At 40.1% G+C, this 15,030-nt stretch overlaps 1 protein-coding gene across 6 annotated transcripts in view; it reads right to left on the bottom strand.

The window, feature by feature from the left end:
• The window catches only part of dock5 (dedicator of cytokinesis 5), a 59,062-nt gene that overhangs the window by 35,898 nt on the left and 8,134 nt on the right, over nt 1-15,030 (bottom strand). For 5 of the 6 annotated variants that reach the window (XR_009794467.1, XM_061815954.1, XM_061815953.1 and 2 more), the window contains exons 4-10: nt 13,951-14,006; nt 13,594-13,690; nt 13,310-13,458; nt 13,051-13,186; nt 12,778-12,935; nt 7,814-7,895; nt 7,223-7,352 (exon numbers count right to left, since the gene is read on the bottom strand). Coding sequence is in view for 4 of the 6 variants with exons in the window: in XM_061815954.1 (XP_061671938.1) it covers nt 7,223-7,352; nt 7,814-7,895; nt 12,778-12,935; nt 13,051-13,186; nt 13,310-13,458; nt 13,594-13,690; nt 13,951-14,006 (808 nt within the window). In the remaining 2 variants the exon portion in view is untranslated. Of the gene's footprint in view, nt 1-7,222; nt 7,353-7,813; nt 7,896-12,777; nt 12,936-13,050; nt 13,187-13,309; nt 13,459-13,593; nt 13,691-13,950; nt 14,007-15,030 lie in introns of those variants that run through there. The other variant, XM_061815957.1, reaches the window with a different exon arrangement.

Genomic DNA, 15,030 nt, shown 5'->3' with positions numbered 1-15,030 from the left:
AACTAGCTTCAGAGCAGGCAGGATTATTTCAGATCGACATCCTGGCCACCAGCTCTTCCAGCTCCTTCCGTTGGGAAGGCGCTCCAGATCAATGAAAGTCAAGAGTAGCAGGCATTCGAACAGTTTTTTCCCTCTGGAAATTAAGAAATTAAATTCTTGATCAGCAAACCTATTTTTCTGCCTTGTGCCATGTTAGGACACTCACTCACATCCTGCTGGTACAATCAGTATTAGTATGAGTAATATATATATATATATATATATATATATATATATATATATATATATATATTATATATATATACATACATACAGTGCCTTGTGAAAGTATTCGGCCCCTTGAACTTTTCAACCTTTCGCCGCATTTTAGGTTTCAAACAAAGATATAAAATTACATTTTTTTGTCAAGAATCAACAACAGGTGGGACACAATTGTGATGTGGAACAAAATTTATTGGATATTTGAAATTTTTTAACAATTAAAAACCTGAAAAGTGGGGCGTGCAATATTATTCAGCCCCCTTACACTTTTTGCCCCAATTACAGCTGTAAGTCGCTTGGGTTACGTCTCTATCAGTTTTGCACATCAACAGACTGAAATTCTTGCCCATTCTTCCTTTCAAAACAGCTTGAGCTCAGCGAGGTTGGATGGAGGGTGTTTGTGAACAGCAGTCTTCAGCTCTGCCTAGAGATTCTCGATTGGATTCAGGTCTGGACTTTGACTTGGCCATTCTAACACCTGGATATGTTTATTTGTGAATCATTCTATTGTAGATTTGGCTTTTTATGTTTTGGATCATTGTCCTGTTGGGAGATAAATCTCCGTCCCAGTCTCAGGTCTTTTGCAGACTCCACCAGGTTTTCTTCTAGAATGGTCCTGTATTTGCCTCCATTCACCTTCCCATCAATTTTAAATATCTTCCCTGACGAAGAAAAGCAGGCCCAAACCATGAGGCTGCCACCGCCATGTTTGACAGTGGGGGTGGTGTGTTCAGGGTGATGAGCTGTGTTGCTTTTCCGCCAAACATATTGATTTGTACTGTGGCCAAAATGTTCGATTTTGGTCTCATCTGAACAGAGCACCTTCTTCCACATGTTTGGTGTGTCTCCCAGTTGGCTTGTGGCAAATTTTAAAACGAGACATTTTATGGATATCATCGAGAAATGGCTATCTTCTTGCCACTCTTCCAGATTTGTGCAGTGTATGACTGATTGTAGTCCTATGGACAGACTCTCCCACCTCAGCTGTAGATTTCTGCAGTTGATACAGAGTGATCATGGGCCTCTTGGGTGTATCTCTAATCAGTCTTCTCCTTGTTCAGGGTGAAAGTTTAGAGCAGCAGTCGGCAACCCGCGGCTCCGGAGCCTCATGCGGCTCTTTCATCCTTATAATGCGGCTCTGATTGGCTTGGGAAAATAAATTACTAAAAAAAATTTTTTGTATTTAATTGAAGTGCGTTTTATTTGTGTTAGTTTTTTATATTATTTTAGTTCTAAATTTGAAGATTGTGATCTTGAAATATTAAAATATTAATTAAATTATTTGATATTTTTTCATCGCTCAAAATAGACGTCACACTGCGGAAGCGGGTATACCTGCTGAAACGCCGTCTATTTTGAGCGACTTTCAAGCCCGGCAAAGCCAATGGAGAAACATGCTGCGGTAAAGTAGTAGAAGTTTTTTTTTTCCTTCATTTTAGATGTGCGGCTCCCAGTGTTTTCTTTTCCGTGGAAACCGGGTTCAAATGGCTCTTTCGGTGTCAAAGGTTGCCGACCGCTGGTTTAGAGGGACCTGGTCTGGTACTCCTTCCATTTCAATTTGATTGCTTGCACAGTGCTCCTAGAGATGTTTAAATCTTGGGAAAAATTTGCGTATCCAAATCCGGCTTTAAACCTCTCCACAACAGTATCTTGGACCTTCCTGGTGTGCTCCTTGGTCTTCATGATTGTCTCTGCACTTTAAACAGAATCCTGAGACGATCGCACAGCAGGTGCATTTATACGGAGACTTGATTACCCACAGGTGGATTCTATTTAGCATCATCAGTCAACATTAGATTATTCGGATACTCATTGAACCTCTGGAGTGAGTTTGCTACACTGAAAGTAAAGGGGCTGAATAATATTGCATGCCACACTTTTCAGTTATTTGTTAAAAAAGCATAAAATATCCAATAAATTACGTTCCACTTCACAACTGTGTCCCACTTGATGATTCTTGATAAAAAAAAGAAAATGTTATATCTATGAAGCCTGTAATGTGGCGAAAGGTTGAAAAGTTCAAGGGGGCTGAATACGTTCACAGGGCAGGCACTATATATGTATTTATTTTAAAATATATTTTGTATTATATTTTCTTCACTTTAAACTGCTCCCTTTGTACAATTGCCATTTCACTTGTCTGGTAAAGGCGCTCTGTACAAGCTTAACACAAAGTGGGACAAAACACACTTATCTCTTACCTGTTCTAGATGAAGATTTTACATCTTGCGCGATTCTTATAAGGAATCCTTCCTATAAACAGAAATGTCTGTTGTTCTTTGTTCTTGTTGCTATGTTGTTCTTTGTTCTTTATTCTGAATGAATTTTGTACCAGGGCGGCACCGACTGCCAGAAAAAAAAAAAAAAAATCTAATTTTGGCCAATAAAGCCAATTCTGATTCTGATATTTATTTCTCAAATAAATGTTGTTGGGCAGCACGGTGGGGCAACAGAGGTTCAAACCCCAGCCCGCCTGTATGGAGTTTGCATGTTCTACCCGTGCCTGCGTGGGTTTTCTCCAGGCACTCCAGTTTACTCCCAAGTCCCCAAAAACATGCATTAATTGGAGACTCTAAATTACATTTAGAAGTGATTGTGAGTACGATTGTTTCTGGTGTTTGTCTCTATGTGTCTTACGATGAGCTTGCAATCAGTTCGGGGTGTACCCCGCTTCCTGACTGATGATAGCTGCGATAAACTCCAGCAATCCCGTGACCCTTGTGAGGATAAGCGTCTCAGAAAATGGATGGATGTTTTGGCCTCAGGTTTTGATCCTGGGTATTATTACAGAATATAGTCGTGTACTTTTTTTTTTTTTTTTTTTTTTTTAAATCGACAAAGTTTTGAACTTTATGTTCAAATAACAGAAATGTGAGAAAATTAACACCTGTTAGAGAAAGGTTTATCAATTGTGTGGTTAGGGGTTTAATACCCTTAAAACAAGTAACAAAAAACCTACTGCAAACGAAAAAACATGCTGTCAAGGAAAAGACAAAAAAATGAATGAACGAATGAAAAAAAGAAAAAAGCAAAATCAAATTATACTACACAGATTTCATTAAACGCAGTTATTTTTGTAAATTAACCCACGCTTTAAATGAGAGAACACTAAGTTCTTTGCAGAAAATTAATACTCTCAAAAATGTATTGAGCCACTATTTGGCCCTATTCTATTACAGCAACTGGCACTAACAGACATTCTACAGTAATCAAATGTAGGCGTTTTCAAGGTAACTATTTTTTTTAAACAACTTTTCACAAGGCTATGCAATCTTTTCATGTATGGCCAGTGGTAAAAATGTAGCACATGGTAAGGCACAATACACAAATAGAGTGATGAATGAGGAGGCCACTGTAAGCAAGCACATCCCTTTTGGCTTGTCTTCATGTGTCCTACTAAGAATTAATATATAGTATGGTAATTGTCCTTGATATTCATAAAAACTTTTTTTTTTTTTAACTGTTGAGCTGAGTGGATTTTTATTTCCCACTAATGTGGGATTTTATTCCCAGAGCATTGAAAAGGAATATTTGAAGTGATTAGACCTAAACAGTAAAAATGGCAATGATTAGTAACGTGGAAGTTAGAAAAGCACTGAGCAGGATGAAAAATAGAAAGGCAGTTGGTCCTGATGAGATATCAGTGGAGGTATGGAAGCAATTTGAAGAGGTGGCTGTGGAGTTTTTGACCAACTTATTCAATAGAATACTAGCGGGAGAGAAGATGCCAGAAGAATGGAGGAAAGTGTGCTACTTCCCATTTTTAAAAACAAATGCGATGTTCAGAACTATGGATTCTACAGCGAAATAAAGATGATGAGCCACACAATGAAGTTATAGGAAATAGTAGTGGAGGCGAGACTCAGGACAGAAGGATCTGCGAACAACAGTATGGTTTCATGCCAAGAACGAGTACCACAGACACATTATTTGCCTTGAGGATCCTCAAGGAAAAGTACAGAGAAGGTCAGAAGGAGCTACATTGTGTCTTTGTAGACCTAGAGAAAGCCCATGACAGAGTACCAAGAGGAACTGTAGTACTGTAGTACTGCATGCGCAAGTCCGGTGTGGCGGAGAAATATGTTAGAATGGTACAGGACATGTATGAGGGCAGCAGAACAGCCGTGAGATCTGCCGTAGGTGTGTCAGAAGAACTTAAAGGTCAAGTGTCGTCAAACGGATTATTTTTGGCATATTATTAATGAAAACCCAACAGCCAATATGGTCCCATGTGTTTTTTCACCACAAAACATGATATTGAGGTATACAGCTTTTTGTAACTCCCGCCATGAAAATCCTCTCGAGGGATTTGTTTTCGAAAAAGAGCAGGAAGTGACGTACAGGACAGAGGCGCCCCCTAGTGGACTTGTTTGTTTCCATTAGTTTTACCTCCGGGAAGGTAGCTCGTTGTTCCTTCGTGTTAGCCAAAATGCCGGCTCATTGCATTGTTGGAGGTTGCTTGAACACTCAGGAGAATGGAATTACCATTCATAAGTTTGAAAGAGACCCTGTTCATTGTAAAAAATGGATTGCACGGATGCAGAGGATGAGAGCTTCGTGGGTTCCAAATAACAGGTAGGTGTAAATACAGCTCCAAAAAAAAATAATCGTTTGTGGCAGACCACGTAATCGGACTCTCTCATAATGTAGCAAAAGAGCCGCGTATGAAATGTCTTGATGTGCGCATACAACTACGAAAAAAAAATTATAGTTTTGGGCGGACCACGTAATCGGTCTCTTTCATAACGTAACAAAAGATCCGCGTATGAAATGTGTCAATGTGCACGTCGCCCAGCCAACAGTGTCTCGATAGTGTCCATCGCGTACTGCTACGACTTTGAACATACCCCTAAAAGCAACATACCTAGGCTCCACCTCCTCCTTGTCTGCCACCATGGGCACCGAAACACAGCCACACCGGCTGAGGCGCCGCGTTCGGCAGTCACAGCTTCTGCGAACACAGCGCGTTGGGCTTTGCGACGGGTGCGGCTCTGAAGAACCCAGCCGAGAATGCGTTACTCAGTCGCGTGCGCGCATAAAGCGCCCCGGCTTGACTGTGACTAAAGCAGCACCGCTCGGCTCTGTCATAAGCCACACCAGCTGGCTGCGATGAGCCACGATGGCTCATCTCCGCCGCGGGAGTGGATCGGACGGGATGCAGTTTGGCTGTGATCGGATATCATCTGAATATGACTCGAAACAATAGTGTAATATTGCCCTGAGGGCTCGAAACAATAGTGTAATATTGCCCCAGTAACTTCACTCAGTTGTGTGGTGTTGTCCTTCTCGAAAAGAGCTTTGGTGTCAGAAGGGGCGTCGGAAAAATGCGAATATCTCTGTTGTTCGGCTTCCATAGTAGCAGGCACTGCGAATTTTCAACGGCGGAAGTGACGATGACGTCAAGGACAGAGGACGCGACTAATATGGTGACCACTTGGATGTCGAGGGACACTCAATTGCGCAACTTTGTGCATGGAAGACGCGTTGCTCACTTTTTTTTTCCCGTATAGACATTGAAGTGAATACTGTTATATGTATTTTTCATTACAATATCTATTTTAGAATGTTTATCGGGATGTCAGTCCCACTTTAAGGTGGAGGTGTGACTTCATCAGGGATCCGCTCTGAGTGCCCTCCTGTTTGCGGTCATAATAGATAGACTGACAGATGAGGTTAGTCTGAAATCCCCATGGATGAAGATGTTCGCAGATAATATTGTGATCTGCAGTGAAAGCAGGGAGCAGGCGGAGGAACAATTAGAAAGATGGAGGTACACATTGGAAAAGAGAGGAATGAAGATTAGCCGAAGTAAAACAATATATGTGGGTGAATGAGAGGCGCAGAGGAGGAAGAGTGAAGGTCCAGGGAGAAGAGATAGCGAGGGTGGATGACTTCAAATACTTGGGGTCAACAATACAGAGCAATGGAGAGTGTGGTAAGGAAGTGAAGAAACGGGTCCAAGCGGGGTGGAACAGTTGGCAGAAGGTGCCTGGTGTTCTATGTGACAGAAATCTCTTCACTAGGATTGGAGACGGTGGCACTGAAAAAACAACAGGAAGCAGAGTTGGAGGTAGCAGAAATGAAGATGTTGAGGTTCTCGTTTGGAGTGAGCAGGTTGGATAGGATTTGAAATGAGCTCATTAGAGGGACAGCCAAAGTTGAATATTTTGGAGACACGGTTAGAGAGAGCAGACTTCAATGGTTTGGACATGTCCACAGGCGAGAGAGTGAGTATATTGCTAGAAGGGTGCTGAGGATGAAAAGAGTGAAAAAAAAGACCAAAGAAAAGGTTGATGGATGTTGTGAGGGAGGACATGAAGACTAATGGTGTTAGAGAGGAGAATGCACAAGATAGACTTGGATGGAAAGAGATGACATGCTGTGGCGACCCCTAACGGGACAAGCCAAAAGGAAAAGAAGAAGTCTACTAGTGTTTAAAAAGAAAGTATTTAGGACAACTGAAATACTTTTTCCCCTTAACACTAATAACTTATGTTCTTTTTTTCCATCCTCAAATTTGACATAACATCCAGCTAGAATATTCCACAGAGTGCTCCTGACCTCCATTTTATAAAAGTATGATGCTTCAGAACTGTATATTCTACCCAGCTCTTTTTGAAATGTATTCTATTTTCCTAGCAGAAAAGAATAATGTGACTTTTGAGTTACACTTTTTTTGACTGCAGTTTTACTCCATTACCTGAGAACAATGCATTTCTTAACAAATTGTCAAATCATCACATCAAATAAAAAAAGATTGTTGCTCAAGTCCTTTCCAGACATCATTCAGTATTTTGTAGGTCAGAAAAAGAAGGGTTGCCATTGAATTCGGTACATGGATCCTTTAATTTACAGATGAGACATCAGAAATCAAAAGGTACTGCAGGATAAAGAAATTACAATTTCATTTATTTCAAACAGAAACAGTACTAGATTGCATGATCCAGAAAACGCATCTTACCAGCCACACCAAATGGTCTCCTGAGTCCGCCCGTTTGTTTCTTCCCCTCTTTCAGCTCCATGCTTCCGACTCTTATGATCTGACACACCAGGAAGAGACGCTGCCTCATCAGGTCACTCCTGCTAAGCTCCTGGATTTAAAAAGTCACAAAACACAATAGATTTCTTGGGGCAGATGAAGTGGAAAAACAGTAGTTTAAGAGTTGGAGAAGCTAAAGTGCAAGTAATTAATATTAGGTGGTGAAAACCACAGAAATATAAATATAGTATGTATGGATTCATCTTTTGAATGATTTTTTTTAGGCTAAATGCGTTATAATTTGATTTGAAAAGATTTGGGTATTAAATGTTTGATCATACCCTTTAGATGTCAAATGAAGGATTATGCAATATTGTTTTTGTTTGAATGCCATGACCAAAAACAGCTGTAAATAGGCCTACATTAAAATTGTGATTTGTGAAAAATAGGACCTCATTTAAACTTTCAAGGAAATGAGGAGCTATTCAGTAGTGTCATTCCTGTCACAGATTTCAGAAGAGTTTTAGATCATTTCAGTCTTAAGCTAAAGGAATAGTCAGTGGATATGGTTACCGTGAAGAGTGCTGGCAGATTGTTGAGTTTTTCAATTTCTTTAGGCATCCCCATACTGTCCCACCGGACCAAGAAGTTCTCGCTGCATAAATTTAAACAAGAGCCACTTTAGGAATCGTATTAAAAAAAAAAAAAAAACAAAAAACACACATACTGATGCAACGCTGCCAACCTAAAGAAGTTCACTTCCACAACAATTTGTCCAAATTTGTCTTCATTTCAGTTTTGAAAAATTTGTCACAGACATTAACATGGGACAGTTATTGCAGTATCAATCCATCCATTTTGTGAGCCGCTTATCCTCACAGGAGTGAGTGCTGTAGCCTATCCCAGCTATCATCAGGCACAACCCTAACCTGGTACACCCTGAACTGGTTGCCAGCCAATCACAGGGCACATGGAAACAGACATCAGTCACACTCACATTAACACCTTAGAGCAAATTAGAGTGTCCAATTAATATATGTTTTTGGGATTTGGGAGAAAACCGGAATGCCCGAAGAAAACCCACACAGGCACATGGAGAACATGCAAATTCCCCACAGGCGGGGCTGGGATTTGAACCCTAGTCCTCACAACTGTGAGGCGAAACACGAGTTGCCGACCAGTTATTGGAGTACAGATTAAAAAAAAAGTGTATACTGTTCAACCGCACGCATAATCATTACATTTTAATCATAAATATTAATAAATTCCTTAAAATATTTTTGTAAAAAAAAAAAAAAAATGATAGTGGATGGTGACGCAGGTGATCCAGTTGATCACCAATATGAGAGCATAAAAACAGTTACGTTATAAACTACTGTACAGTAAATGTTGTTTGTTAATTACAGTAAATGTGTTAAGATGTTTCAGTTATACAATAATTCTCAACATGGATCCTCAGTACTCTCCCTCACTCAGAAAATGGGAGAATTTTCTTAAATTCACACTTTCTAATTGATAACAATATTCTAAATCCTTGGTGGAAAATATTTGTAGGCTACTTGAAACTATCAGATATTCAGAATTGATTTCAAAATCAGTGAAATGTGCCCTGAATTACAAAACTCAGCTTTTGTCAAAATTGAAAGAAAGCGTAACTGTGTTTGCCTCTGGCCTCCAATTGACTAGTTGTGGCCCTTGTCTGAGCTAGCGATGTCACCTGATGGCCACGTAGCCAAACTGTGATTAGTACACTGATCAAGAAGTTAGCTGGATAGCGAATTAAACTAACATGAAATGCAGGACGAATTGACCATGGATACTTCAAATGTACATCATGGTAATATCCTTCACTTGGGCTGTACAGAAATGTAGGCTCACCCAGCAGTGGGGCTCTCTTTCCGATCCAGCAGTGGCTAGGTAGTGGCTCCAGGTAGTGCCGAACTGAAGCTTTTTAGGAAACGGAGGGAAAACAAAACCACTTGGTAGTGAGACCACTTCCATTCATCCATTTTCTTAGCCGTCTATCCTCACGAGGGTCACGGGAGTGCTGGAGCCCATCCCAGGTGTCAACGGGCAGGAGGCAGGGTACACCCTGAAATGGTTGTCAGCCAATTGCAGGGCACATTGAGACAAACAGCCGCACTCACAATCATACCTCGGATCAATTTAGAGACTCCAATTAATGTTGCATGTTTATGGGAAGTGAGAGGAAACCGGTGTACCGGAGAAAACCCACGCAGGCACGGGAAGCGCATGCAAACTCCACACAGAGAGGCTGGGATTAAACCCGGGTCCTCAGAACTGTAAGGCCCAGCTTTCCAGCTGCTCAACCGTGCTGCTAGTGGGACCACTTTATGAATGAAAATGAACTGAGAGAACATAGTTCATACACACAAGAATGAGCACACACACCCACGGCTTTTGACGCAGGTGAAAAACGCAGGCTGCAACTGGTGTATTTTTAAACATATTGATAAACATAGCTTAACAAGTCATCATCAGTAATTTCCGTAAACTACGAATTATCTTTGTGACGCAAATGTTGGCAAATACATCATGAGTATTTTTATATTCGAATTTAAAGTGGCTATATGTTGGCACTGACTTTTGAGTGGCTTGAATACCTCAAATCTTTTGGTATCTGGTGGGAACTTACACATCTATACTATTTTTTTGTGCGATACCTATTTCCAACTGTAAGAACGATTTATTTTTTCACTGACTGTGACACAACAGTAGTGTATTTGTGTGTGGCAATTAGGGTTTGAACAACTTTAGAATTTGTTTTTTCTTAAGTTGATGCTAAGGTGATGATAGTCGAGCTGACTAATCGAAAAAGTCATCAACTCGCGTGACCTTTCTGGGTCCAAATACAAGCTCATTATATCCACCATATAAGTATGCTCCCCGCTGTCCCTGGTAGTTTCCCCGCCCCAAACTGAGACATTGAATTACATTCAAACACTTTTACTGCGTTTACAGAGATTTGGAAATCACATAAGTCTGAAGGGGTTGCATCGCAAAAATGTATTGCAGAGACCCCACTATTGACGTGTTGTGTGTTGTTGCTATAGCTCAATCAATTACTAGTCTTTGAGGTAGTGATGTGTCCAAGTGTGATTTGTACCGTATTTTCTGCAACATAAGGTTGACCGCATTATAAGCCGCACCTTCAATAAATGGCCTATTTTAAAACTTTTTTTCATATATAAGGCGCACCGCGCTATAAGTGCATAGAATAGATGCTACAATAGAGGCTGGGGTTACTTTATGCATCCATTAGACGGAGCTGCACTAAAGCCTCGATATTGATCCATATATAAGGTGCACCGGATTATGAGGCGCACCATCAGCTTTTGAGAAAATGAAAGGCTTTTAGGTCCGCCATATAGTGCGGGGAATACAGTAATTAGATGTGTCGTCATGGGGAGCGACAGGAGGGAGGAGGAGCATGGCGGGGTTTATCTGGTTAAGTAATACAAACCCATTTCCTTTACCAAAAGAAAAGCTTAGCCGTTTGCATATTTAACATCTTGTCTTTGTTGTGTATTCAATTAATTATAGGTTAAATATGAGTTACACGTCATAGTATTGAGGTTTTATTTGTTTAACACAATGTCCCAACTTCATTAGAGTTGGGTTTGCATATTAGCTGTATTTTTTTTTTTTTGGAGGGGGATAGTTCGTGCTTCAAAAGAGGTTGTTGATCAACTGCTGCTCATCCTCTGCCTTCTCTCTGTTCTAGGAGGTTGTTTGTTGAATTCAGTAATTGACTAGGCTATTTGTAAGTCAGCATGGGCCGGTATCTTTTCAAAGGGGTGTGTTTAGTACTTGTGCTTTTGTTATATTACTTATTGTAATATCTGTTCACCCGTTCATAAGTAGAAAGTATTTTCAATTGGTTAACACTGTTAGTTTGGGTTGGTATTTTCATACATTTTATTTATGTACAGTACAGGCTTAATGGACAACTCACCAAGAGCTGTAAATTTCTTCTCACTGTTTACAGTTTCACTCTACTTCAATTGTTCAATAAAGGAGCTATAGAATTCTCATCTCCTGGCTCTTGAACAAAGTTTGGAAGGCTGTTAATTCTGCGTTCTACACTAAGCACATTAACACGTTGAAAGAACGGTATACATATTCTCCCGTTAGCTTTGTCATAAAAGGCATGTAGCTCTGCACTTTTGTGACTGTGCCCATCCTGCCATCCTCTTAATTCTATCATTTGGCCATCTTCTGGCCACATATGCACTCAAAATGGAATAATCTTGAGGTGTGGGCGTTCCCTCTCATATCTGGTGGCGAGCGCATTCCCCCAGACTAAACGACCTATCTCACTGGTGGAGATGTCATCTTGACTGCGCAGTCGTGGCAACTCCAGGACCAGGGAGACCTAAATATTACTTGCACTCTCACCAAGATGATGTCTGGAAGACATTTCTTTACTCGACAATAAATTCACCCAGATGCTATTGACATAGATCTACAGTATGCATATCAGTAGTATACAGATTCTTTAAATAATTATATAAGGTACAGTATATTATGTGTCTGTTTCTGTGTAATGAGTCACACCTCAAGGGGAGTTGCGCATGGGAGAATGTCAGAAGACAGGAGAATAGGCCCGCCTTGACAGCATGCGAGCCATGTGTGTAAAAAGAAAAAAAGACTTGCACACGAGGAGAGTATGGCTTTTTGTGATTTAGTGGGGCTTGAGTGGCTTTGACACTTGCATTGTACTTTGAACGTGTAGCTCTGATTCAGTCTCAAAACAAATCCGTCCTCGGCCCTCATGGTAAACGTAAAGCCATAGCTTCATCGGCACCGTCGACCATGACTGCCGCTTTGAAATGAGGGTGTGTCTCTTACGACAACTGTTAACTTTTTAATTTGTTAAAAAAAAAAAAGTCTCCTTTAAGTGAAAAGAGGGTATTATTTGATTTTTTTGAATATTGAAATACAGACAAAGCTACAAAAAAATATGCATTTTTTTCCCCCCACAATGTGTATGAAAGATCATCACTGCCAGAAGCTGGAACAAACAGTAGTTGTGCCCTGCTGATTCATTTTCCCACAACGTTATACTGTATATTCATCATAATCGTGTGGTTGTTGTCCACATAAGGTGTAGACTGTTGAAGATTTAGTCCATAACAGTATTGTAGTACCTTTTAACTATATTAGAATGATTAAATTAAACCCATAATAGAAAATTTTGCTGATATTCTAGAAGCGGTTTTTCCATCAAATTATGTACATACTGCATCCATGCTTTTTAAAGGTGATAAGAATGTACTCTAAAATCTAAGCGAAGAAACAGTTTTGAATACTAAAATATTAACAATAAAATATATCTTCATTTTCATTTGAAAGGAGTTTTACACTCCAGTCAAATTTTACATTCTAAGTCACTAACTCATCAGATTTGACACATTTTATCCCATTAAAAACAATTAATATCTACTGCTTGTTATTATTGTACATTAAATCAAAAATAGCCTTTGCATACACTATACAGTTCGGCGATAGCTAACCTGATAAATTCTGACTGATCTGGGTCATAAAGAGACATGAGCAGCTCAGCATCTTCGCCAATGTTGCACACAAAGTTTTTCAGGTTCATGAGCAGACTGTAGGTGTGGACAGTGCTAAACAAAGGCTGGCGCCTCATTTCCAGATTCTGCAACCGTGTCTGCAAAAAAAAACAAAAAAAAAACAATTTCATAAAACAGAAAACCCATACATATTAGCTAAAACAGAATCTTTCTACAGCTCTAGAGACAAATATCAACAAAAAATCCTTATGCCTTCTCCTCTTGTATCCTGTCATCAATACTACGGGAGGCAATCTCATGGGCACGGAACAGACTGACAGTGCTTGTGCAGTCAGGATCCAGTGTGTTTCCAGCTTCATCTCGCACAACCAGATCCAACCCCAGAATCCTGACCACCACCGTACGAAATGGGTTAACAGATTATTTTACTGCTATAAATCAAGCATATAAACTTTACAATGGTTTCAAAGTGCCAAATTATTGTAGGACAGTAATTCAACATGATTCATACCGGTTTCCATAGTCTATCTTGGCAGTGACTTTCTTTTTTAGTTCTACAAGGTCATCCTTGGGTAGTGTTCCAGACACTATCTGTGATCGATACTCTATAAGACTGTAGGCCATCTGCTGAACACTCCGGAACTGGGAGGCTTTGTTCGTCTGTCAAACAGAAATTTATTAACTTGTAACACAGCAACTTTCAAAGCAACAAAACAATCTTCTATTACTAAAATAGACAGGTATTTACTCTTAGTGCATCCAAATGTGTGCAGAGACAGCATACAGTGGACTTACCACAAAGAGCTTGTGCCATATCTGTGCCCATTCCCTCAGAGTAGCCCCAAGCTCCTGCACCAATGGTAAATCTGCTGGAATAATTATTTCCTGCTGGCTACCAGCCACAAAAGCAGAATAATAGAATATTGGAAAAGTGGCTCATTGCTCAGAAAGCATATCGTATAATTTGAACAGGCAAAGGAGCAATTGTATACATGATAAATAGATGAATAGTTTCCTTTCACAGCCAAGAAAAGCACTTCTGAACCTACAGTTAAAATAATTATAAATGTACTTATGTCACCAACGATGCAGCAAACAAAAAAGCAAAGTGTATGATTAGATAATTAGATGTTTACTGAAAGGAGATCTTACCCTATTCCCTCAACTGAAGCCTCCTTTAAGTGGATATAAGAAGATGGAAAAATTCCCTGTGGAAAGAAAAAAATTAGTTGAATGATTTCATTTTAATGATCACTTTAATGAACCTAAAATAAATGATTTTTTTTATTTTAACAACAATCACTGCCACTACTCAAAAAAAATCTGTGGACTGTACATTTTCATCCTGATGGTTGCAATTCCCTCGTCACTAAAGGTCGACTTTGAACCAATACTTATACTGTAGACTGGTATCCAACTAGAACGTGTAAATATAGATGACACTAAAGTTTTCTTGGAGACATGAAGTATGGATCACTAATATAAAGAAACTGACAAATCCTAATTTGCATATGTTGAGCAATTTTCATAAATAGTATGACCTTAAGTTGAACAGAACAAAGTTTATAGAGGAGAGTGAGAAATGAAAACAATAGACAAACCACTAATTGCAAACAGGATGATAAAAATAAAGCATTACATATCTACAACCATGAAACAATGAATATGAGTGTTGCATGGGACTGTAGCACTACACCTTGTGAGGGAAGGACAGGACAAGGACAGGAGTAGAAGCATGCAGGACAGGGGTCCTGATCCCGGTTGTACAAATAAACTGTGGTGCGATTGACTACGTGAATTATAAATCTACAGGACGAGAGTATAAATGAGGCGATGCACAACAAATTTGCATATTCATGAGGTATTTGTCGCAACGAGTGAGTGGCCCACCACCCAGTAAAAGAGTCACAGGTGTGTTTGCGTGTGGAGACATTCAAGTGAATTGACACTGTTTTAATTGGACAAAGACTGACAGAAGTGTCGTGTAATTGCTGCCCCAGCACCACTGAGGGTGAGGACCTCACCCAATCAATTCAAGAGCGGGATTGGGCACAGGGCCCACCCGGTATATGGGTGGCGTCCCACACCAGGTGGACCAAGGTGGTCCGGTGGCCTCAGCAAGGTGCCCTGGCAACTAGCCACCCAGCGGAGGCCAATGCCATCCCCCCTCCACCTCTTGAAAATTGGGTCGCAAATTTGCAATAGTACAAAAATGCAGTTCCTTGCGTGACA

The sequence above is a fragment of the Syngnathoides biaculeatus genome, chromosome 4 (genome assembly GCF_019802595.1).
Source record: "Syngnathoides biaculeatus isolate LvHL_M chromosome 4, ASM1980259v1, whole genome shotgun sequence".
NCBI classification, from domain to species: Eukaryota; Metazoa; Chordata; class Actinopteri; order Syngnathiformes; family Syngnathidae; genus Syngnathoides; species Syngnathoides biaculeatus.
The sequence above is the reverse complement of the archived record's forward strand: the minus strand, read 5'-3'. Positions and strand labels throughout refer to the sequence as shown.